We start from the raw sequence: 27,131 nt of genomic DNA, 5'->3' as shown, positions 1-27,131 counted from the left end.
TTCGTCTTAAACAACTAAGTCTTTCAGGCCTTCTTTATATATCAAATAAACTAAGAGGGCGTACGCTCAATTTTTTTTTTTTTTAAAGTGTTTGCAAGCCACTTTAAAAATATATATATTTTTAAAAGCAAATGAGAATCAAACAGTTCCTGCATTTTATTCCTAGTTCCCAGGAGCTGTCAAGCACAGCTTAAGAACTAAGGAAGCAGCAGGCATGAAAAAAATCTAGCTTCATGTTCCTCACTATCATTTCAATTACTCTCAAAAATGTAAACTTATGGGGAAAAAAATCTAATTTAATAATAACCCATATTACCATATTTGTTGCTATTTAAACACAGGATAAACATCATGACAATTTGTGACGAAAGTTTCATACATACTTATTGCTTACAATGTACTAGTGACAGAAAACAACTATTTCTGAGAAATAAAATACTACTTACCTGTAAAAATAGTTATTTAAAAGCAATATTCACCTTATCCAAGCTCATGGTGTGTCCTTATGTTCAAATGTCCAGGAATGGATATTAAAGGATTTTATGCAGTAAGTTATCCTCCAGTCATTTACTTACATTTGATATAACTAACAGTGGTAGTTTAACATCATAGTAGTTGACTCTCAAGGAAAACTGGAGGATGTGTGGCAATATGGAGGATATATTACCTTCATAGAACCTCAGTTACAAACTTTTCCATTAATTCCATACTCCACAAATCCCCACTTGTGGAGGCTGCAGAGATGAAGAGCTGTCTTACCCAGTAAGAGAGAAAGCTGGACTAATTGTACCACCTGTACATGTAGAAATACAGCAAAAAATTCTTAACTTTAAAGTTACAAAATTTTAAAACAATGCCATTTTTAATACAATTAATACATTAACAATTTTCATAATGCATATGACAAAGGAGCTAATTAAATCTTTGGACCCAGATAGAGGGGGCATTAGATACTTGAGAAGAACGGTCTATCTTCTGAAGATTAAATTTAAGATATGAGATGCCATGACAGAAGATAGAAAAATTGAATTAAAAGTATACAATATATTCCCAATTGGTTCCAGGAAGAAGAAGAAGAAGAACAACAACAAAATAAATAAAAAAAAAAAAACATTTCTCATGGTTAAAGTACAACAGACATATAAAATATACTATTTTTAGATGGAATACGAAATACAACCCCACTGCCATATCTTTACAAAATTTTGAAAGAGAGGAACAGCAGCAGAGCCAATTTCAAAGCCTGGCAAACACAATGTTTCTTTTCAGCAGAAATCTTAACTTTTTTTCCAGTTTAAATGCTTCTATTGCAACGGAACATGTGCTATTTCACAGTATATGCTGGTAATTAGTTATATATTTCTAATATGTTTTATCATACAATCAACGTGGGTAGTGCCAAGCATTTTGGACATGCAGCATCACAACCAAATTATTTATTGTATACCACAATATACCCGAAAGCCAAATTTTCAAACAGAGGTGGAAATACAGCAATTCTCAATCATATTGAAGTTCTTATAAGGATACTTTCAGCATAAATCTTTATATTCAGAACTGGTAACTTGCATATAAACAGGGCCCTACCAAATTCACAGCCATGAAAAACACACCATGGACCATGAAATCTGGTCTTTTGTGTGCTTTTATCCTATCCTATACAGATTTCCTGGGGCAGACCAGCGTCTCTCAAATTGGGGGTTCTGCCCAAAAGGGAGTTGGGGGGATCACAAGGTTATTTTAGGGGGGTCGCGGCATTGCACCATTACTTCTGCACTGCCTTCAGAGCTCAGTGGCTGGAGAGTGGCAACTGTTGGCCAGGTGCCCAGCTCTGAAAGCAGCACCCCACCAGCAGCAGTGCAGAAGTAAGGGTGGAAATACCATACTATGCCACCCTTACTTCTGCAATGCTGCCTTCAAAGCTGGATGGCTGGAGAGTGGCAGCTGCTAAGGGCCCAGCTCTGCAGGCAGCAGCACAGAAGTAAGGGTGGCCACAACATACCATGCCATCCTTACTTCTATGCTGCTGCTGGCAGCAGCTCTGCCTTCAGAGCTAGGTACCTGACCAGCAGCCGCCGCTCTCCAGTTGCCCAACTCTGAAGGCAGCGCCGCTGCGAGCAACAGCGTAGAAGGATAGCAGTACCGCAACCCCCCCTTATAATAACCTTGTGACAACTCCCCACACAGAACTCCTTTTTGGGTCAAGACCCCTACAATTACAACACTATGAAATTTCAGATTTAAATAGCTGAAATAATTAAATTTACTATTTTTAAAATCCTATGACCATGAAATTGACCAAAATGGACTGTGAATTTGGTAGGGACCTACATATAAAATAATGTTGCAGACTGAAAGGATGTGTACCTGTTTGGGGAAGTAAAAATATTTTACTTGCAAATTATATTTCTCTGACAGGTTTCAGGTCAGTCCATACATACACCACCTTTATCTACACCACATGCTGTAAAGCCGAAAGAAGCACCAATGACGTAGCAAATTTTACTGGCACAAAGCCAGGCACCATCCCATCTCTCCCTAAATTTCCAACAACCCCTGCCATACAGATTAGAAGATCATTATTAACTACTCAAATTGAGAGAGAAGGGCGTATAACACAAGTCTCAGCAAACGAGGAAGCAAATTATACAAACGAAACTAAAACAGAAGAAGGTTTTAATTTATTCACTAGACAAAAATGCAATATATCAAACTGAACGGACTATATGGTAAGCAAAAACTATACCAAAATAGAGGTGAATACTTAAAAAAAAAAAAAAAAAAAAAAAAAAAAAAGTAAGTTGATCATTTGGACTAATCCAAATGAAGTGAAATACTACTTACAATTTAAAAATGACATCCTCACTGACTCAGACCAGTCTATACCATCTTTCTTAAGCGTGAAATCAGCACATTTCATCCAAACATCTGAAGTAGCTTTACAAAGAAGAGGTTAAGTATTGAGATCTCTGCTCTGATTGCTGATGCTTACAGGCCTGCTTTAACAAATTCCATGTATGCATTGGAGCCAAACTTACTGTATATACTCGATCATAAGCCTTTTTGTTTATAAGCCAACCCCCCAAGATGGATAAGTAAAAATGGTAAATTTTTATAACCTGTTCATAAGCCGACACTATAATTCAGGGGTCAGCAAACTTTGGCTCCCAGGCCATCAGGATAAGCTGCTGGTGGGCCGAGATGGTTTGTTTACCTCGAGCGTCCACAGGCACGGAGGTTAACCTAAGTAAACAAAATGCCCCGGCGCGCCAGCTGCTTACCCTGACAGGCCAGGACAGCAACTGGTGGGGAAATTTTTTGGGGGGGAGAAGCTGGGAGTCAGGGGAGTAACCCCTATGACCACCCCCCACATGATCCCACCCCTAGCCCGGGAGCCCCACACTCTCCCCATCCCATCCCTTCCCACCTTACCTGGGAAGGGCCAGGGGAAGATGTCTCTGACTTGGCTGGAGCTGCTCCGGCAGGCTGGGCGGCGCAGCCACAGCATGTTCCAGGAGGCTGGGCCAGGGGGCACGGCTGCAGTGTGCTCCAGCGGGCCACAGGCTGCTCTGGGGGGTGGGGCCCAGTGGCACCGATGCAGCCTGCTAGCCCGGGAGCTGCAGCTGCTTGGGAGGCTAGGGAGAGAGCAGCGTGGCCAGAAGCGGAGAGACTCCGTCCCCGCCTCTTCCCTTCTGTCTCTGCTGGCTGTGCTGCCTCTCCTTGCTCCCTCTGTTGGGGGAGGGGCGGTGTCCCACCTCTCCCTCTTTATACCCGTCGATAAGCCGACCCCCTTCTCTGTTGCTTCCCTTTTTTACTAAAAAAATTCGGCTTATGAACTAGTATATAGGGATTCCGTTAGAAATTACTGTTAGATGTTTAAGGATATTGTATAATGTGTGTGATGTATATATATTATTGGGAGGGGGAAGGGAGCAGCTGCTCAAAATTCTTGAGTGAGTTCAGCTAAACCCAGAGGGAGACAGCCATTATGGAGGGAAGGTGAAGTTCTTTGTCCTGAGGGCTAATGGTGATAGACCTGCTTTTACTAGCTGCAGTAAGACGATAACTACAAGGAGAAGGATTCCAGCCTATTCAAAGAACTGGGCACCTGTCACTTGTTCAGCGCAGGATGGTGCAGCGACAAATGCCAAAACAGCAGATCATGGTTTTAAATGCATAGGATTCGTGTCCTGCATACCGTTTGGTACAGAAGAAATCTGTATGTTTCTGTTTTTGTTTGCACAGTATTTTCTGTACTGCTGTAATAACATCATGCTTAAATTTATGAGGTGTATTAACCTGCAAACTGTCTTCCTATAATTTTTAATCTGAGCAGCTTTACTACATTGTTGTGTGTTTATTCCAAACTGGAACAACTCAGGATATGGACATCCACTACTGTCCAAATCTGCACATTTATCTTGTGTGTTACTATTTACAGTTGGGCGTTCCACTGTCAAAATAGACTGAACCCACTTGCTATTCCTGCAGTTAAATGGAATTATTGGGGTACTTGTATAATCAAACTTTAGTGGGTTACACCTGGCATTATGCAAACGTACAGAAAAACATGATCCCTGTCACGAAGAATTTACAATTAACCTAATTAAAGATATGATATAAGTGTAATACATAAGCAAGGGCAAGATATCAGGACGCAAGTAATAGTGTCAATAAAGTGAGGGTAGGATTCTAATCTCTGTCATAGGCTGAGCTGAGGACCAAAATGCAGCTCTGTAAGTCTCATCCATGAAAGGCTCCACTGTCTGGATTGGTCTTTGTTAGAAAATTTTATGTTTTAACTTGGAGCACTCAAGTCAGATGACAATACTGAACAGAACATATCCTGATCTATATTGATTACCAAGATGCATTCAGCAACATGTTCTCTAATCCAAGTGCTAGAACTCAAATGCTGTGTTCTAGCATAAAATTCTATAATGTAGGCCCTTTTAGCTTACAAGACAGCTGTTGATCTCACTGAGTGACCCTTAACACTACAGTGGGCACCTTCCAAAAACAAGCTTCTTTAAATTGCAGACTTCAACCCATTTGGTTGACGGCCTTTGGAAGCTTTAAAACTATTTCTGGATTCATCGAGCCAGTCAGCCATTCATCTGAACACTTAAGAAAAAGAACTAGTACACAAACTTGCTTTGTTTTTCTTAATAATCATGTAAAAGTCTGCTAGAAGAAAAGAACAGCTCACTCATCTAGGGAAAACAATGGCAACTAGAACTAAATTTAAAGTGGTGCCAACAGGCTCAAAGGGAGACATGCACAGAGTTGCAAGTACTAATTTCAGTATTTTTTATGGGCGGTCTGAGATTAAAATTATCAGACCGTAAGAGCATTAGCCTCTACTGAATAACCAGTTACAGCATAAAACTTAGGTTTGTAAAGCACAGAACTGAAGCTTGAGTAATTCTCATTGTTAATCAAAACACTTTTACAAAAGGTAAAGGATTTTTACTTAAAAGGACAGCACTCACCTTGACATCAAGAGACACTCACAAAATTGTCATATAATGCAAATCCTGGTTCTCCTAAAATTTAAGTAATTTAACCCCATTGTTACTGAATAGTTAAACTTTCACATATCAAGCCTTAGTGCTGGTGTCTGTCAATCCAAGAGGAGGTCCACGTCCCAGGAAAAAAAAAAGATAGGAATCTGTGGGAGAGTCTACACCTGTATCTAAACAGGTAACCCAGATCTGCAAACCAGGTTTCCTTGAATTCACTGTGAAAGTTAATAATTCCATCGATGGGTGCCAAAACTGAATCCTAGAGATGTGAATATTGTCAAGAAAAGATACCATTCCCCTGGATATACTTATCCTACCTGCTAGATGGTTTATCCCTCACTCTAGATAATTAGAACTCTCAGAACAATTATAAACTTTCCTAGCCACAGAAACAGGAGACTGGATTGTTAATCTAGTCAGGAATTCTCAATCTCAAGAGAATCTGCACAGATATGATTTCTATGGCTCAGAAAGATGGACAAATCCAGCTAAAACTGAAAAGTTTCTCTCTTCTCAGCTTGAGTCAATATATATGGGGTCTTCAAAGGAAACTGATCCTCACTAATGGGAGGGAGGGGGGAGAAAAGGGCTGGGTGAATAACTAATTTTGTTCCCCTTTAAAAAATAGATTTACACTTTCTAGTGACAGACCACCTGGTCCTCATCTCTTCAAAAAAGCTTCCCTAATCTGCTGATGAAGTCCTGGAAGCAGTGTTATCCTCAGAGAAAAAAGATTTGCTGGAGCAGTTTGCTATTACAGGAGTCCAATGTTGGGAATCAGATTTTTCTGGTGGTCACTTGTGGAGAGCTTCATAACTGGCAATTTAAATTTAGTGTCCAGGATTTGAGCATTAACAGTAAGTGGTGGAATGAAACTGCATCATTTGATTCATCTGCCCCACAGAAAAGGAGGGGGCTTCATCGTTATCAGACATAAAATGGATGAAGCATTTATTTACATAAGTAAATAAAATCATGTGATAGTATAAAATGAGCATACAAATTACAATTAAGTCCAAAATTTTGTGTCAGCTGTATTTAAGGTCTCTGTTGGCATGCTAGTGCTGTCTAGGGCTCTAAACAAGATGTTTATCAACTTTTGAGTTGCATTTCCATACACAAGAAATACATTTACAAGAGTTTTTCCTTCAGTTTCTTGATTTGTCAACCATATTCAAAGAACTAAACTAGATATAAAAGTCTAGAAAAAAGGAACAGGTGAGAGAATATGCTCTGCGCCCTCTGCAAGACTCAACAGAACTGTGAGTCTGAAGAAACAACAATTGAATCGATTCACACTAGTGATTTCTGCTTATTTCACTGTGATCCTGCCCACTGCATTATGCAGACAAAAGCTTAGTATGTATGGACTGACAAGTCTTCTAAATTCTATTTTATAAAATTACCTGTTTGTATGTTCTTATGAAAAAAATGAAATTGAATGTAGATTTTGTTCAAATACTGAAAATTGTAAATAATTGTAATAAACTAACAAGATTAAAATTGTATACTGTATACCTCCAAATAACCTGGGTAAGACTATTTTTGCACATATCAAAGGAAAATCAAAACTTTTTGCTCAACACTTTGTTCTAAAGCAGTGGTAGGCAAACTCTGGAACACGAGCTGATTTTCAGTTGCATTCACACTGCCCGGGTCCTGGCCACCAGTCCGGGGGGCTCTGCATTTTAATTTAATTTTAAATGAAGCTTCTTAAACATTTTAAAAACCTTATTTACTTTACATACAACAATAGTTTAGTTATGTATTATAGACTTAGAGAAAGAGACCTTCTAAAAACATTAAAATGTATTACTGGCACGCGAAACCTTAAAATAGAGTGAATAAATGAAGACTCGGCACAGCACTTCTGAAAGGTTGCCGACCCCCGTTCTAAAGAATCTAAACATTCCTACTTCATCCTGTATGAAGTGCAAGTTATAACTAAAATTCAAGTTTTTCTTTAAATGAGCACATCTGAGCCAAAGTTGGTGGCTACTATATTATTGAAAAATGACATTAATGACACGTGTTTAGGAGCCGAATATAAGATTAGAAATCAGTTCCCAACCTTTACAAAATACTATCTGAGCAGGGGAAAAAATTCTGCTTGATTTGTTTTTGAAAGTTTTCCTACCACAAATCAGGATGCTGGAATTCTCTTACTAACCTATTCCAGACATTCCCAAATTGTGTACATAACCTTGTTTGAAGTGGTACACTGGAACAGGGTGGTCTATCCCCTTTAAGGGGAAGTGAGGCCCAAGGCCAGCCAAACCCTGTTCCATTACATAGCCCCTTTAAGGAAAAAGATATTCAGGAGAGCAGCAGACTGAGGCATGGGAGCCAGGTGTCAGATAGCTACCTCCTTAATACCATAAAACCCAGTTATTAAGTGACTTCCAAGAAGATTGAGGAGAGGGTAGACAGCTTGGAGAGCAGAACTGCAGGGGAGCACTAAGTCAGGAGAGAGACTCCTTGATAGGGGAACCAGAATCAGACAGGAAGCTGGTAGGCTGGGGAAGCCTGCCTGAATCACCACCCAAACCTATGGCATGGCCAAACTGTGGCTCGTGAGCAGCATGTGGTTCTTTTACAGTTAAAGTTTGACTCCCAGAGCCCCCCCATGTACCCCCTCCCCATTCTCCACCTACAAGACTGAGCAGGGGGGAGCTAGGGGCTTCTGCCCTGCAGTGGAGTGGTAAGACTAGGGGCTTTTTCCCTGTGGTGGGACTAAGGGCTTTAACCCAGCGGGGCAGAGAGAGAGAGAGTGAGTGTGTGTGTGAGTGTGTGTGTGTGTCAGTCATTGGGGAAAAAACCCCACACTCTGGCATGCACCGCTCAGTGGGACAGACTGTGCGTGTCTTGCGGCTCTCCAACTTCTGAAGATTATTGTATGTGACTCGGAGGGTCAGTAAGTTTGGCCACTCCTGCCAGAGAGGACAACTGTGGGGGCCTGAGACAAGGAGTGTCAATCCAAGGACCAAGGGAGGTTCTGTGGAAAAGGCGGTAACCTAGATACTAGTGGACTGGGGAAACCTGCTTGAATCCTGGTATAATCCAGTGAAGGAGGGCTATGGAATCCCTTAAGCAAGAGGGAGGAATTGTGAGTCCAGGGACCAGGGCAAGAGGAAATCTGTGGGAAACTCTCCACAGAAGCCTAGGGCTGCAGTAGAATTGGCAGAAATCTCTGGTTCAAAGAACTGGATGGGAACCAAGAACAAGGGTGATAGGCCCAGGTAAAGCATCCCCCACCACCACCTCTCTGCTCCTCCCTTCTTAGCCCTCCTTGGACTCCCCACATACCCACCATCAGAGCCTTCCCTGCACTCCAACCAAAATAACTACACTCAGTCTAACCTCTGACTTCAAAAACTTCTCCCATTGTGCATCAGGACAAAAATGAAAGCTTTTGAAGTTTTTCACAAAAACAAACGGAAGAGAGACAAATCCCAGAATAGCCAATAGCCTGGTGTTAAAGGCACTCATCTAAACAAGGCAGAGCAGGGAACTGAACCAGTGTAACCCACATCCCAGGAGAGTGCCCTGACCACCAAGTTATTCAGGGATGGGTGAGAGTCTGGTTTTTACCAGAAATTCCATTTTGAACCCGAGAAACCTTTTTCCAACAGAAGTTTCGTCAAAGCAGGTAGGTTCCTGCAAAATTTCAATTTCAACAAACTGGCATTTTCCGACAAAAAATGTTTTGTCAAAAAATTCCTGATCAACTGTCCTCTAACTCTCCCACCCAAACTGCCCCCCCGCCTCCCCCCCCCCCCCGCAGCTAACCCTCCTTCTCTTCTAATTTTTTTCCCAGGCAGATCTCCACCAGCCAAATTCAAAAATTTGTTTTAGTACGAGTTTGTGAATATTCAAGTAAACCTATTAAGGCCAAAAATAAATTTGCACAAAAGGAATAAAATTGCATGTGGTACTTCAAATATAATATATATATTTTAAAATAAGGAGGTATGTCAACCACTGATCTTAGCAGGTGTGGGAAACCTCTAAGAAATTGCAGGCTAATTATTGTCTCCATCTTGAATATATGGAATGTGGGAATAAACCTTTGGCAGAGGGGAATAGAGTCTACAACAGACAGGTCCTGGTGATAGGAACTTCAGAAGCACCCAGTTCTAAAGAAAAGGCTCAGACTGGAGTTCATAGTGTTATTTTGGAATTACATTTTTGTTAATAAAAGCAGACTCTCTCTATGAACATGCAGCTTTTCCGTGTAGCTGGGTGGTGACTTTACCTGCTTTACACCCTTCCCACTGCAGAAACAATGAGAAAAGGAGAGAAACAGGTTAAGAATTTCAGACAGTACCCTCCCATACTAATACTCAAAAAATGTTTATTTTCATTAATATAGCTGCTCTCCGCAAAACTGGAAGACAACTTTCATACAGCTTTGCGAAACAATATATATGAAAAATATAAAATGTTTTATAAACATGGCTAAACACAAATAGACATTTTGCTGTAACAAGTGGGATCTGCACTATGCATGCCTTGTTTTCCTACTGTAAGAAAATGCAAAACCTGCACCATTTACAGGCTTTAATTATTTTGTAGTCTGAAAACAGATGTTTTGTTTCTGAAAATAAAGCTGATGTATTTTTAATGTCTGTTTAATAGCTGTTGCAGATTGTGTCCATTACCATCTACGGGCTGCAGTATATATTTCAGTGGGAGTTTTGCACATGGAGGAAGTGTAAGGGCAAAAAAAATAAGTGCTTTCCCTACAGCGTGCATCACCACCATTTTTTTGAAAGAAAACTTTTTAATGGTATTGCCAAACCAATTTAACACAGTTACAAAGAAATGCAGAAATATGTCACACATTTTAAAAAAACATTTGCCCTATCCCCAACCTACAGGACTTTATTACGGGAAATAACTTGATCCACCACTGAATAAAAAGCCACACAGGGAAGTATCACAGTCATGACTTTTGTTCATTTAGTTTTATCAGTTTCATTTAGTCAAATTTGTCTTTTCAGAACCCGGTTTTACATTAAAAGACCTATAAAAGCTATTAAAGTGTCAAAAACAACTTATTACATGCATTCGTATGTATACTGGATTACAATGAGAAAATTTCTAAGTGAAACACTTCAATAAATTTTTTATAAAGCAGTTTGTTTAATTTACAGCAGTTTATGCTGAGGAACAGAGACTATATTCATGAACTACTGGGATGAGTCAGGGTCTGAAAAGCACACTAAGTTGACCAAATTATTATAGAAACTAATTGGCATTTATTGATAGTAGACAGCTCACTGTCATACCACTGGTTTGAACAGACATATTCAGTTGACCTTGTTTACTTATTTATGTGGCACAAGAGACAATTTCTTCAAAAGACAACAAAAGGTTAAGAGAAGAAAAGAATATTAGTTTTATCACAAGTGCCCAATCCTGTATTCAAAATTCTCAAAGTTAGCACGGCCTTTAGATGTACAAGGAAATCAGAATGATTGAAGTGCAGTTCTAGTCACTGTCTTTTTTTTTTTTTTTTTTTTTAAATAAAGGGCCAGGGTGTGTAACCTGACCAATCCTGGTTTTCATATTTAAGGGCCCTCAACTGACCCTCTGCTTTTCTATCTCATCACAAGTAGAACTCATGCTTATTACTAGTGTTTATTTGTACATCAGCATGAGACAGGGCCAGCCACAACAGCAGCACCTTCAAGAGAGAAAAGAAATAGGGAAACAAGTTCTTTCCCTACTCTCAGTTTTGGAATGGAGTTGGAAGGAAAAAATCCTTAAAAACACTCACCACCATTTGCTTGTGGGGGAGAGGGAAAGAGGAGAGGATTGCACTATAAGTTCTTTTTCTCTGTTTTGCTCCCAGCTCTTTTAGGGCTTCTGCATTTTGAAGCTACTAGAGACTTTTCTATTCAAGCAACCTCTGCTGTGGCAGACACCTTACTCTGAAGCCTATGGAACACAGGTAGAAGCCCCACTGTTCAGGTAAGAAAACAAATGGGAAGTCAACTAAACAGCTACAATTAACAATTTTTTAAAAAACCAAGGGATAAAATTCTTAGAAGAGTAAATGCCTTAGGAGCCTAAATCTCATTGACTTTCTATGACACTTCGGTTAAATGCCTCTGTCAATTTGAAAACGGAACTTGGGATAAAATTTTCAAAAACACCGAAGTCTATACCAGAATTTCCTCTTTTAAAGATCAGTACATAGATCTTAAGTGTGATGGCCCTGTTCAATCCTTGTAACTAGTGTTTTATCAGGTTACAATACTCCATTTGATCTTATTATATACACTTTATTTTATGTTGCTGCTGCAGAACCACATCTCTAAGAACACAATTCCTGCATTTTCTGCCTATTTTTGGTAGACCTGCCCAGAAAGCGCAATATTTTTGTTAGTACTGGTTCAGAATGATGATCTCCACGTCTCCCACCCAAATGGAGGAAAGTGAATTAAAAGAACAGATTCTAAGCACTGAAACGAACATTTGGGGAAATGGTTTTGATACACATGCACACAACGTTCACTTTAGCATCCAACGGAGTGGTTTTTAAACATTATGCAATTTGAATAGCTTTACTAAGTATAACTTTTGAAGTTATTTGTGCTCGAGAGTAAGAAATATCACATTAAAAAGCAAATAATTATGTGGCTAGTAAATAAAATGCTGCATTTGTTATCCACTGTAGAAAAGTTCCCCTTCTAGCAAGGAACAGTATTTATGCAAAGTGATAGTTGTCTGAAGAGATTAAGTAGGAAAAAGGTAACAATTTCCAAACTAAATTAGAACAAAACTCGACAACTGAAAATTGTATAGAATTTATATATTGATCTTTGAGCTATAAAGGCAGACTTCTGTGAGCGCCAACCTTTAAACATTAAGAAAACAGAATCCTAAACAGCATAAAAAAGGGATTTAAGGGTAACTGTCGCTGCATTACAGGTAACAATAATTACCGAAGAAAATCCTTAAACATCCCTCGGAAAAAGTCGTCTATTAGGCAGAGAGCAAGCAGATTCCTAAATTTTGTAAATTCAATATTACCACTTTGAGGAAGCAGGCCGAATCAACCTTTCAAAGACTTAAAACAGCTTAAATTAGAAACTTTTGTTGTTTGGCTTATATTTTTGTCAGTTAAAAATAAAACTGAGAAACACTGACTAGTAACTGAATCAAATGCAATTAGTAGAGTATATTAAAAAATAGCAATCAAACTCTTTTCAAAGTAAGTGCTCTTTTCAAAATTAGTCAAACATATTGAAAATCAAAGTTTAAGAGAGTTAAAAAATAATTAAAGATATGGAAAGTAACCTTAATGAATGAAGATAGCCTGATATAAGATCCTTGCATGAAGGGTTCCAATTCTGGTAATCATTACACTTACCATTAGGTCCTTCTTTAAAACTGAACAGTGAAAAGGATAGGATATAAGTGAAGGAAGCTTATATTTTCAAAGCTTTTAAGAAACAAAAACAAATATTAGAAACAATTACTAATTTCTTTCCATATACAAAAGTGGTATTAGAGTGTATGATCTTCTAAGGATTAAAGAAACATGCCATAATTAGAGTTTGCTGGCAAAGATTGGATACAGTGAAAACCATCCATGAATATATTCATATATTATAGAAATTACTGTTTCAACCATGACAATCAAAGTTTGAGGCTTCAAATACAGAAGTAAACATTCTCAATATTGATAAAAGGGCAGTCTAATGCTAAGACAAATTAGCAGATCAAGTCTGCTTACAATCAACAAGTCTGAGCTAGAAACTGATCACTAAAAGGGAATATGATCATAGAAAAAAATCCTATTCATTAATCTGATGGCAGAAATTCATTAGATACATCACTTCTCAATATCCTGAAATTAGTTGTTCATCTTTTTGATTTAGTCCAAAACCAGATGTTTTTAATAAAGAAGCTCTCGTTCGCACTTTAAAATTACTGTCACTTATAGTTATCTATAGATGTACTGTAATGTACATATATGAAATTGGTTTCATCTGCTACATTCAAAAGTAAAAGTTGTGTAAGTATAATATGGATTCCTTCCATTAGAAACCACTGTTAGAGGAAAAGTTCTATAATCACGTAAATTACTGTATTTTAATTTTTGCACAGCTTTAAAAATGCTATTGGAATGAAAGCCAACTTATCACTACAATACTAGAATCATTAAACCTGACCTGAAAACCATGAGATAGTTAAATAGTAGTATTTGGAATCTGCCATTTCAAGTTCACATGACATATCCCAATTTAAAATAAATAAATTTATATGCAACCATTTTTAGTGTAACTCATACCAGTTTTAGCAGATTCATACTTGTATGTATATTTTGAAATAGTCATACAATTTCCTGCGGCAGCACTGTTTCAGGCGATCACAAATTACTCAGAGTGGAACTCAATGGAACATTTATATAAGTTTATCCGAAAAGAGTTTACAGTAAGTACACCACCACTTTGCTCCCCAAAAAAGGCATCCTGACCACTTCAATGTGTGAAGCAGCATAAATTATTAACAGAAATTAAAATACTTTCCACTAAAACCATCCTTTTCCCTTCTCGTGCTATATTTTTGTGTTTGTTCAGGACATCAGCTTTAACAGAGGGTCAAATTTCAGTGAAATGACAGGATCTGACGTTCACATTCATACAGCCTTAAAGAGGATAGGTAAAACACATGCTGTATGTAAAAGATTATATGCTATAGGTCTTTAGACACTAATGTGAACTAGAGAGTAAAATTTGGCATTTCAAATACAGTCTCAAGATCAATCATAAAATACTTAATCCCTATATTTAAATATAATTATGTAAGTTTTATAATACATAAATCCTATATAACCCTATGTTAAAAACTACACACGAAGGGGCAATAGCAGTATTTTCACCTTCCAGACTTCTGAAATCTTTTTCTTCTATCGCTTCCCTCACCCAAAACATGCACAATGCTTACACATTTTCTTTTTCACAATGCAAACACATATGGAAATGAAGGAAAAAATCTGAAATATTTTCTGCAGCAAGCTTTTTAGAGAGGTATAATCAAATATAGATCTGACCAAAACCTCTAATAGCACTTCTCAATGCCACACAGAAAACTATAACCCATGCCTTTTTTTGCTCCATTCCTACCACCACCACCCTGGGGAAAAAAGTGAAAAAAGGGGGTTCTGCTTGGAATAGCAAACGTGGTTTTGTATAGTTTTGCTAAAGAACCTCCTGAGATGTCTCAGAACGTGCATGTTGTCTTCTCTTCAACCTTAATTGCTAGTGCGATGGTGCTGAATATTTAACAATGATATTCTTTCTCCAAAATGTGAAATCATTGAGGAACGTGCTAAAAACAACCCAAAGCTAAGGCCTTGTCTATACATAAATTGTACTGCTTTAAATATACTGGATATTTAAAGTGGCACAAGCCCCACAATGCAGATGCAGATATATCAGAATAAAGATGATTTATATGTGCATACCTTATTCCCCTTCCCAAAGAGAATAGCTATAACTTAACAACATTACAACTGTGTCCACACTAGGTGTACTAATTTAACTATTTCTGTAGAAAAGTCACCCCTCACCCAACTGAAAGATCAGTACAATAATTGTCCATAGACCAGACCTAAGAGTCTAAAATTGTCTAAAACTCTCCCCCTCTCTCATGATGTCATCATTTCACTAGTGCTCCAGACATCAGTATCTTCCAAATGTGATGGAGTATACAAACTCCATACTGGGCCAGAAGGGGTAAAAAGACAGGACTGGGCACAGGTTTCCACGCCCCTCCAGAGCATGCTCCAACTAGAGAAAGGACTGAAAAGGGAACAACCCAGCTCAGGAGGGAGGCAGACAGACCTACTCTGAAGGCTCCTGACAAGGGAGCTGGAGAAGACTCCCAGAGGGAATAAGATTGTGTGCAGATCCCTGCGAGGGATGATAGTTTGGTTGCCTTTTCTTTTCACTTTATACTGGACGGGGGGGGGGGGGGGGGAGGGAGGGCGGGAGAAAAGCAGAAGATAGGAAGTGACCCACAAAAGGTAACTTGGAGGGCACCTTTGTGGGCCACATACTACTGACTCTCTTAGGGCCCCTAGGTCAGAGCCCAGTGGAGTGGGCAGGCCCAGGCCCCCTACTATTGCCGCTACTACAGGAGGAATCCAAGCCATGTGCCCACCTCTCTGCACCTCTAATTAAAAGAGGGCCTGAACTGTAAGATCTACCCACTGGGTGGTGACACTAATGCGCTAACCACTAGGCCACCTAACCCAGTTCATGAAAACGGATATGCGCCCTTTTTTCTTTGCAGGTTATCTTTAGACCTAATTTAGAAAATATTCTCCTTTTTCCACCCACAGTGATAGAATCAAGATGGGCTGTAATTTTAGGATTTGTCTACAGACAAACTTTTACCAATTTAGTTAAACCATGCAAGCCACTGTGTAAACACTTATTTCTGTTTAAAAGTGGCTTATTTTCCCTGACAGACTTAATCTAAAACAAAATAAACCACTCAAACTAAAGTAAGAGAGTTCATACAGGGGTTTGCACCACTTTAAACCTAAGTGATTTAAAATTAATGCCTTTAATAAAACCAGTGCAACTCTCGATGTAGACATGACCTTTGCTATTATCTATATTTCCATTCATAAGGGAAACACTGTCATCTGATCTTGGAAAATAGTAGAAGTGTGTTTAAATTGTGGGATTATACAGGAGATAATACTTCCTGAATGTACAAAATATATGAATATCTAAAAACCTTCACTTGGTTAAAATTCTAAATAACTGACTTGGAGGAAAACCATGGGGATAAAATGAGACCATACTATTGATCACTGTGGTCTCTCTGCTACAGAAATAAGAGCATTCACAGGAAAGTAGTTCAAGTAGCCCGGAGAGGAAGACATTTCAATCTGGTCATTCTTGAAAATACAGGAAAAGAACCAAAGGTTCTTCTGCACTTCAGATTTTAATCAAATAGAATTCTACTTACATTGTCCAAGAAATTTGGTTTAAATCCTCCTTCCTGCTGTCGTCTCAGTTCTTCCTGTTCTCTCTGCCGTAGCATCTCTTCTTCACGACGTCGATGTTCTTCTTCATGTCTAAAAGTATTCATAAACTTGTGTAAATTATGTTCATGACCTCTTCATACATGTGTTTCAATAGACTTTTAGGGCAAACCTGAATGAATTTCAAGTTAATTAAAAAAAATTTCTTATAGCTTAAATCAGTGGTCCCCAACCTTTTTCGTCTGGCGTGGAGGACCGTGGCGGCGGACGAGCATCCGCCAAAATGCCGCCGACAAGCAGCAACGTCAATAGGGGTCGCCGCCAAAATGCCGCCGACAAGCAGTATCATCCAGAGGTGTCGCTGCCGAAATGCCGCTGATTGGCGGCATTTCAGCGGCGACACCTCTGGATGATGATGCTTGTCGGCGGCATTTTGGCGGATGCTCGTATGCCGGCCAGTAAGCGGGCGCACTTAGATGCCCCGGTGAGCGCCATGGTGCCCGCGGGCACCGCGTTGGGGACCCCTGGCTTAAATTATATAGCAACATAACATTTTACTACTAGTCCTCCACTCCATCTTTTGGGCTTTGACATTTCACTGAAGTATTTTGGCACACACCTGGTATATACCTAACAGCATTATAGGGGTGTTCTCTGCTTGCCATGGTTATGATAGTTTAAGCCTGGATAACTGAGAATTTTTTTAAAAACATTAAAAACTACAATTTATCAATAGCTCCTGCAATTTGTTTTTTGCATTCTGGTACATATTTCACTGCAGTAAATTATTTTGAAATGCAAAATTAAGCAATAGGAGCATCAGAAAACAGTTCTCCCAAAAGGCATTGGTAAACTCAATTCAAGTAACTAAGCCCCTTCTCCAATTTTATTGAATCTTAGTACATTAATAAAATATCCACGTTTGTAAAAATAGATCTTAAAAAAGAATGTTTATTTTAGTATTCAGAGACAGATGTCACAGAGCACACAGATGCATATGAGAAAGTTATAACTGGGTAATTATTGCAGAAAAATCTCTATCATAAATTAAAGAGACTGCATCATTTTGTATTATAATTTTAATCTAACTGAAGAACAGTGCCCCAAAATGGGTCAAATTCAACTTCATATAGTCAAATGCACCTCCTACATAATCTTAAAAGAAACTGGCACAAGGAATGTAGAAAACAAATTAATATAATCCTACGTTATTTAGACTGAACGCAGCTGACCATAAGAAATAATAAACCCACAGAATTATTAAACATAACACTTTCTAATTGGTGTAAGCCCTCTGTTTCATATTCTGTTTATTTTTAAGTATATCTGGATTGAAACATCATATATTTATATTCTTCTGCACCTGCAGAGAAGCATTATTGTTGCATTCTTTAAAAAAAAAAAAAAAATGCTTGCACTAGATTTCATAATCAGTCCCTCTAAACTAGAATACCTACATTCATTCACTTAGACCTAGAATATCAGTTACATATTTAGAATGTTTAGCACATTGCTGGATCAATACCAAATAAAACAAAATACCTCAATTGTATTTGCTTGCGTTTCTGTAGCTCTTGATTTCTAAGTTCTTCCAAACGTCTCAGTTCTTCCTGTCGCCTCATGAGATCTGCAAAACGTTAGATATTATATAAGACCCTTAATTATTCTTTTTTACTTCAGTGGTTGCAAGTGTTCCATTGTCAGTAGTGGAATGCACATAGCAAAATGTTCACTACCCACGGTGGATAAAAATCAATGATTTTTAAAAAAGAATAAAAATCAGATTTTTTTTAATTTAAATTGGAATTTTTTGAGAAAATGCTTTTTGAGGAAAAAAACCTATCTAAAGATAGTTTTAATTAAGATACATTATAGCTCAAAGATATTCTTATTATGGAACAGGGATTATAAATTCTAATTCTATAGTATGAGACAATATATTCATGTAATGTTTAAGAAGTTTTGTAAATGAGTTCCAATAGTTCATGGATTAGGAACCCAATCTTATGGAGTTCCAAGTGTTTCTGTATAGATTATTTAGGTTCATCTTTCTATCTACCCAATGGGACTCAGTGCTCAGTCTAGAAGATACCTTCAGAGAGGCTTAGTTTTGCAGTTCTCAAACCATGAATTTGTGTGTCCAGAGATCACAGGCTTGTTAACATCAAAAATGTTTTAAAACAAATAAATAATACATAGAGGTGAGAAATAACAGACCTCAACCCTATTGTCCCTCTGCAAATTTGTGTACACAGAGTCAATCCCTCCCCTCTCTCTAAAAGTGCAAAGTTTCAGAAAGTTCAATGAGTAGAAGATTGTTGGGGGCAGAATAGATCTGGACAAGGAGAAGTCTGGAGATAAATGTGAGAAGGGAGGGACAGGCAGTAAAATAAAAGCGAAACTGTTTGAGCAGCATATTCCAGAAGTCTTGAGGTCTGAGTGTAGCCTTCACTGATTTGAGATCTACTATACCATTCTCTCACTAGAAGGGAAAACCTATAATGGCAGCAGACCGTAAGAGAGACCCAGTTTGGGAATAAAAAACATTCTAGAAATATATGTTTGCTGATGATGTTTTAAAGAAAGTCACACCCATGAAGTGGTGGAAGTCCCTTAAGCACTTGGATTCAGAGACTGTTGAAGTGATAATCTCACTTTTAACAGCAGTAGCTTCTTCTGCCAGTGTAGAAAGAATATTTTCTTCCTTTGGACTAATTCATTCCAAATTGAGAAATCATTTGGGACCTGAAAAAGCAGGAAAGCTTGTTTTTCTTTTCCAGATTATGAACAAACAGGAAAATGAAGGTGAAGATGACTGAGTTAGCTGCAGAAGTCAGTATTTTAAGTTTCTCATGTTGACCTGGCTGATATCGTGGATTTATTTATTTATTTTTAGATATTTCATTTAAACTATTTTAGTTAAAAACAATTTTAACAAAAACAAACCTGATTTTAAAAAACTTGAATGTTTAACTAAATTCAAAAATTCATAGGCTTGTTTTGTTAAAATATCATATATTTGCTGTTGAAGAAAAAAATCCAGAATACATAACATCATTGTTTTAGTTAAATAAAACAATGTAAATGTCTGGTGATGTTCTCCTCCTAATAGAGCATGTCAAGAAAATCCTCCAAATATTAATGATTAACCTGTTGAATTGGAGATAGTTCACCTCCCAATGACTTCATAAATATCTGCTTCAATTACCTTTAATAAATGAAATAACCAATCATTCATTTTCTGATATAGCTGTAAAACTAATCTGAAAAGTTTTCAAAATAAATCACTTTAAAAATGTATAGTGTATACCTTCTAAAAATGAAACCTACATCTCTCTCTGAATTGTGAAGAATATGCATTAAGGTTATAAAAACCAACAAGAATGCACTTTTATGTAGAAATCCATGATTAAATCAAGTCTTCCTGACTAGTGATTTAAATGATTTAAATCAATTTGATTTAAATCAAATCCACCCTATCAGCACTATTACAAAGTGATTTCATTTTTAAATTAGAAAATTACCATTCTATTACTTAATCTGAATGTGATTAAGGAATGAGCTACTAACTCATATCAAAATGGTCAATGCATTTAACTAATGTCATTTACCTTTACAGTCAAGAGCACATAGGATACTGGACTAAATGGACCATGGGTCTTATCCAATACAGCAATTCCTGTCTGCAGCAGTAGCCAGCATTAGATAGTTCAAAGGAACATACAAGAACCCAAAACAGGCAGATGTAAAGTAACTGGCCCTCAATGAAGGACTCATCTTAATCCCGAACAGAGAATGATTTAAAACCTGAGGTTTTATCTCCCTTACAGTACTCTTTTAGTTCATCATCATGTTCCTCATTAACTACAACTCTGGATACTCTTGTTCATATAAATATCCAGTCCTTTCCTAATACAAAGTAGTCTTGGACTCAACAACATCCTGTGGCAATGAGTTCCATGGTCTAATTACACAGTGTGTGAAAAATCATTCCCTTTTATCGGTTTTGAATTTGAAACTTTCAATTTCACTGAATGTCCCCTCCCTTGCCTTCTTCTTGTGCTATGAGAGAATATAAACTCTCAATCTACCTTATCTATTCCATTCATTAGCGGAAATATGTTGAAAGTGTATAAATTAAACAATCTGCCTTTTCAATTCCTCCTCATGTGAGTTTTTCCATGCCCCTAATCATTCTCAATGCACTTCTCAGAACTCATTTTAATTCTGCAACATTCATCTGAGATGAGGAGACCAGTACTTCATGCAGTATTTCAGATGAGGCCTGACCATGAATTTATATGATGACATTTTTCTCATATTTACTATTCCTTTTCTTAATGTTCAAAGTGCAATACATAATATTTTTTTTTTAAAGAGAGGTGCTTGATCAACTTTTTAAAAAACATCCTCATCAAGCATATCAGGAATCCAAAATTGAGCAAGAACCTGGTAAGATTGAGGTTCAAGTGAATATTCTTACTCCAGTATGAAAATGAAGGTCCAATAAACTGGAAAGTGGTGATAACATCAGACCTAGGACATTTGAAGACAAAGCTGCCAAAACCCATTTTGGGCTTGGCTCAGTCTCAGCTGATCTTCCAAACCAGCAGAATCAGACGGACTGTGTAGAAGAATTCCCAATTCCAGTTCAAGAAAAAAGGACTCCACAAAAAACCACTGGGGCCTATTTGACCCAGAAGCAGAACGGGAGATAATGGATGTTAACCTTAGTAGTGAGGTGTGACAAACAGGGTCCATCCACCCCATCGGAAGAATGGGGGATCTGAACCCCAAAGAATAAGCAATCAAATTAAGAGCATCAAGTAAGGTCTTTTATGAAAGCTAGTGACATGCTGGCCATGAATACTGTGTGATTTATGTGTAGGTATTTGTACAAAGAGTTATGTATGTGTGTTGGAAATATGTTCTTAAGATAAAATATCTTAGGAACATATATCCTAAGATATTTTATCTTAAGAACATATCATACAAGAACTGGATGATCTTGAAAACTGGAGTAACGGAAATGGGATGAAATTTAATAGTGCAAAGTGCAAGGTCATACACTTAGAGACTAACAAAAAGAATCTGTTTTGCTATAAACTGTGGACTTATCAATTGAAAGCAACAAGGAGGAGAAAGACCTGAGTGTATTGGTTGATCACAGGATGACTATGAGCTGCCGATGTGGCTATGAAAAAGAATAATGCAATCCTAAAATGCATCAGGCGGGATATTTCCAGTAGAGATAGGGAAGTGTTAGTACCATTATACAAGGAACTGGTGAAAACTCATCTGGAATACTCTGTGCAGTTTTGGTCTCCCATGTTTCTATAAATACATCAAAAGTATAAATACCAGGGAGTAGGAGGAGTTATTTAAGTTAAGCATCAACGTTGACAAAAGAACAAATGGATATAAACTGGCCATCAACACATTCAGGCTTGAGATTAGATGAAGGTTTCTAACCATCAGAGGGAAGTTCTGGAACAGCCTTCCAAGACGAGCAGTGGGGGGCAAAAAACCTAACTGACTTCAAGACTGAGCTTTATATGTTTATGATGGGGATGGTATGACGAGACTGCCTACAATGGTATATATTAGAGGAAATATGTTGAAAGTGTATAAATGAAACAATCTGCCTTTTCAATCCCTCCTCATGTGAGTTTTTCCATGCCCCTAAATCATTCTCAATGCACTTCTCAGAACTCATTTTAATTCTGCAACATTCATCTGAGATGAGGAGACCAGTACTTCATGCAGTATTTCAGATGAGGCCTGACCATGAATTTATATGATGACATGTTTTTCTCATATTTACTATTCCTTTTCTTAATGTTCAAAGTGCAATAGATATTTTTTTATTTTAAAAAGAGAGGTGCTTGATCGACTTTTTAAAAAACATCCTCATCAAGCATAGTATATAGCCGATCTGCGACTTCTAGTAACAAATATCCCCAATGACCAGTCATGGGACGCTAGATGGGAAGGGCTCTGAGTTACTACAGAGAATTCTTTCTGGGAGTCTTGCCAAAATGCTCAGGATCCAACTGACTGCCATATTTGAGGTCAGGAAGGGATTTTCCCCCAGGTCAGATTGGTAGAGACCCTGGGTTGTTGGGTTTTTTTGCCCTACTCTGTCGCATGAGGCATAGGTCACTTGCAAGTTTAAACTAATATAAAGGCTGGATTCTCAGTAACTTAAATCATGATTTGTAGACTTCAGTAACTCACACAGAGGTTATGAGTCTTACTAAAGGATTGGGTGGGTGGCCTGCAACATACAGGCGATCAGACTAGATGATCATTTTAAAGAATCCTTATTGAGGTTGCAGGAACAAACCATCCCGATGTGTAGAAAGAATAGTAAATATGGCAAGCGAACAGCTTGGCTTAACAGTGAAATTCTTGCTGATCTTAAACACAAAAAGGAAGCTTAAGAAGTGGAAGATTGGACAAATGACCAGAGAGGAGTATAAAAATATTGCTCAGGCATGCAGGAGTGAAACCAGGAAGGCCAAATCACACTTGGAGTTGCAGCTAGCAAGAGATGTTAAGAGTAACAAGAAGGGTTTCTTCAGGTATGTTAGCAACAAGAAGAAAGTCAAGGAAAGTGTGGGCCCCTTACTGAATGAGGGAGACAGCCTAGAGACAGAGGATGTGGAAAAAGCTAATGTACTCAATGCTTTTTTTGCCTCTGTCTTCACGAACAAGGTCAGCTCCCAAACTACTGCACTGGGCAGCACAGCATGGGGAGGAGGTGACCAGCCCTCTGTGGAGAAAGAAGTGGTTCAGGACTATTTAGAAAAGCTGGACAAGCATAAGTAAATGGGGCTGGGTGCGCTGCATCCGAGGGTGCGAAACGAGTTGGCAAAAGTGATTGCAGAGCCATTGGTCATTATCTTTGAAAACTTATAGAGATTGGGGGAGGTCCCGGATGACTGGAAAAAGACTAATGTAGTGCCCATCTTTAAAAAAGGGAAGGAGGAGGATCCGGGGAACTACAGGTCAGTCAGCCTCACCTCAGTCCATGAAAAATTCATGGAGCAGGTCCTCAAGGAATCAATTCTGAAGCACTTAGAGGAGAGCAAAGTGATCAGGAACAGTCAGCATGAATTCACCAAGGGGAAATCATGCCTGACTAACTAATTGCCTTCTACGACGAGATAACTCGCTCTGTGAATTAGGGGAAAGCAGCGGACATGTTATTCCTTGACTTTAGCAAAGCTTTTGATACGGTTTCCCACAGTATTCTTGCCAGCAAGTTAAAGAAGTATGGGCTGGATGAATGGACTATAAGGTGGACAGAAAGCTGGCTAGATCATCGGGGTCAACGGCTAGTGATCAATGGCTCCATGTCTAGTTGGCAGCCGGTATCAAGGGTTGGTCCTGGGGCCAGTTTTCTTCAATATCTTCATTAATGATTTAGAGGATGGTGTGGACTGCACCCTCAGCAAGTTTGCAGATAACACTAAACTGGGAGGAGTGGTAGATACGCTGGAGGACAGGGATAGGATACAGAGGGACCTAGACAAATTAGAGGATTGGGCCAAAAGAAATCTGATGAGGTTCAACAAGGACAAGTGCAGAGTCCTGCACTTAGGACGGAAGAATCCCATGCACTGCTACAGACTAGGGACCGAATGGCTAGGCAGCAGTTCTGCAGAAAAGGACCTAGGGGTTACAGTGGATGAGAAGCTGGATATGAGTCAACAGTGTGCCCTTGTTGCCAAGAAGGCTAATGGCATTTTGGGCTGTATAAGTAGGGGCATTGCCAGCAGATAGAGGGATGTGATCATTCCCCTCTATTCGACATTGGTGAGGCCTCATCTGGAGTCCTATGTCCAGTTTTGGGCCCCACACTACAAGAAGGATGTGGAAAAATTGGAAAGAGTCCACCGAAGGGCAACAAAAGTGATTAGGGGGCTGGAGCACATGACTTATGAGGAGAGGCTGAGGGAACTGGGATTGTTTAATCTGCAAAAGAGAAGAATATGAGGAGATTTTATAGCTGCTTTCAACTACCTGAAAGGGGGTTCCAAAGAGAATGGATCTAGACTGTTCTCAGTGGTAGCAGATGACAGAACAAGGAGTAGTGGTCTCAAGTTGCAGTGGGGGAGGTTTAGGATGGATATTAGGAAAAACTTTTTCACTAGGAGGGTGGTGAAAAACTGGAATGGGTTGCCTAGGGAGGTGGTGGAATCTCCATCCTTAGAGGTTTTTAAGGTCAGGCTTGACAAAGCCCTGGCTGGGATGATTTAGTTGGGGATTGGTCCTGCTTTGAGCAAGGGGTTGGACTAGATGACCTCCTGAGATCCCTTCTAACCCTGATATTCTATGATCATGGTGGTCCCTTCTGGCCTTAAAGTCAATAAGATATGTTGTGGAGAGAGTTGATAAACCAACCTGCCTTAGACAAAGGAATCTGGATTTGCCTGTCTGGGTCAAGCTTTGTAAGCCAGAGGACAATGAAAATACATTTACAGATAAGGTAAGCAAAGCAATTAAGCTAGCAAGCGGCACCCCCCCGCAAGGAAGTCTTCTTGGCTCTTGAGGTAGACACAATGGACTCTGGGTAATATAAGCAGAGCAAAAAAAAAACACTTTAGTTATCCAGCACTTAGGGGACAGCACCCTTTGAAACTGCAAATGTTGGATCCTCTTGCCTGAAAGGCAGAAAATGCTGGGAACTTGATGTGAGAAATCTGCTTAGGCAAAGATTGTAACTTGCTAACGTTAAGTTTTAGTCACAAGACATTGCATTCTGTTTTGTTTGTAACTATACCTGTCTTTTATTCTTGCTAGTATCACTTAAATCTCTGTTACTTGTTAATAAACTTTTTCTTAGTTTGTAAACTCTCTCAGTGCTGTTATATTGAAGTAAGTGTGAGTCTTCAGAAAACCTAACAGGCTGATGTGTACATTATCTCTTCGGAGGCAGCAAACTTAATTTCTGTTAGTGGGATTGGACACTGCAAGGAGACTTCTCTGGGGAACTGGGGTTCACTGATTATCTTCAAGGAAAGATTCAGACTAGGAGAGCCTTATGGAGTTTGTTGCCAAGGCAGTCAATGCTAGTATGTCAGAGAGCTGACACACAGCTTAACAGCCGCAAAGTTCTCACTTACTGAGACAGTGGGGTAACACAGTGGCTTACACTTCTCGGTGTCCTAAGCAGAACATCACATAAGAAGACCTAGAGGGGACTTCTTCCCCTTGCATAACAGATAATGCCAGATTAAGGCCTAAGGGAGACATTTGCCATTATATCAACTCTTACTTATAACAGCAGATAAAAATATTAAACAAAAATGTGATTTTTAAGCTGCTATATCTCTTTAAAACACTCTTTAAAAAAAATAACCAAATTGGAAGTTTTAGCTCCAAAGGAACTATTTATATAAAAAGTGACCTATTTAACAGTACCCACTTTTCAAAGCATTTGTTGGTAAAGCCACTTGGGAAATATCTTTAGTCTACCCCAGTCATGAAAGTCTTAGATGTGGAAAAAAAACAGAATAATCAAATCTACAGAAAAATCACAAGAAACAAGAAAATCTTGTTCTTTGAAGAGGGGGGAAAATTATATTGTCATGTCATGATTACTTGTTAAAACTAAACATGTGACAGAGGGGACATATTAGTTGCCTAGGCTTAAGATTTGAAACACTTACACGCTCTGAAACCTTGGAGGTTCAAATCCCTTAAGTGTTGACACAGACCTTCAGCCTATCCAGGTAAACAGAGAATAAAACTGCAGGATGCTCAGTGTACTGGTCTTTTGGATAAGAACTTGAAAATCCAGCTATCATCTCCCCAATGTGGATATCAGAAGATCCCACAACACTTTTCGTAGGGCTTACCCAGATGCACTTGGCCAGTTTCCCCTACTTCCACTGTTGTGCATTGTGCTCGTGGCCTGCCACTATCCAACAGGTTTCAGTGTTGTACGTGTCTGGTTTGTTAAAAGCTTTTGGATCCTTTGTAATGAAAGACGGTATTGTATTATTTACTCAGAAGTCTGACAGTCCTTCCAACTGTGCAGAAAAAAATAAACTAAAAATCAAGAAGGTGAGGATGAAATACTCCTTGACTCATACATGCACTAGCCTCCTAAATTGGGCATCAAAGCAAAAGGCTTTCAGCTATTAAAACTAGAAAATTATCTCCCTCAACACTCTTATCTGTATAAGAAATGGAAAACAAAAGAGCAATGCCAGTCACACAATTTCTCTATACACAGTGTGCAAAATTAACTTATTTCAGCCCAGGATCACAATCAACATTAACAAACTCAAAAAACCTTCCTACTGAATTTGTGAAGCTACCCAGCCTCTCCACACACAGTATTTAGATGTAAGTGGAGTTAGAAAACAAGAATATGGCCAATGTCACCAGCAAAGCTCACTTTTTTTAATTTGTAGAAGTCTGTTTTATGTCTGATTATATTGTACTCTGAAAGTAAAAGATGAGTAGACTTGATTTTGGTTCAAATGAAAAACTATTTCCCACCTCTAAGTATTTTCTTAAAAAGCCAATACATATTTAGTCTAACAAAATCTCAAACATTTACATGTGTCATACACAAC

At 38.6% G+C, this 27,131-nt stretch overlaps 1 protein-coding gene across 2 annotated transcripts in view; it reads right to left on the bottom strand.

Annotated features, from left to right (window-relative positions):
* The window catches only part of PSPC1 (paraspeckle component 1), a 95,446-nt gene that overhangs the window by 55,453 nt on the left and 12,862 nt on the right, over positions 1-27,131 (bottom strand). For both annotated transcript variants that reach the window (XR_008443512.1, XM_054015501.1), the window contains exons 5-6: positions 18,082-18,166; positions 16,524-16,632 (exon numbers count right to left, since the gene is read on the bottom strand). Coding sequence is in view for 1 of the 2 variants with exons in the window: in XM_054015501.1 (XP_053871476.1) it covers positions 16,524-16,632; positions 18,082-18,166 (194 nt within the window). In the remaining variant the exon portion in view is untranslated. The remainder of the gene's footprint in view (positions 1-16,523; positions 16,633-18,081; positions 18,167-27,131) is intronic.

This window comes from Malaclemys terrapin, chromosome 1, assembly GCF_027887155.1.
Source record: "Malaclemys terrapin pileata isolate rMalTer1 chromosome 1, rMalTer1.hap1, whole genome shotgun sequence".
Taxonomy (NCBI): domain Eukaryota; kingdom Metazoa; phylum Chordata; order Testudines; family Emydidae; genus Malaclemys; species Malaclemys terrapin.
This window is presented reverse-complemented; position numbering and strand designations above follow the sequence as displayed.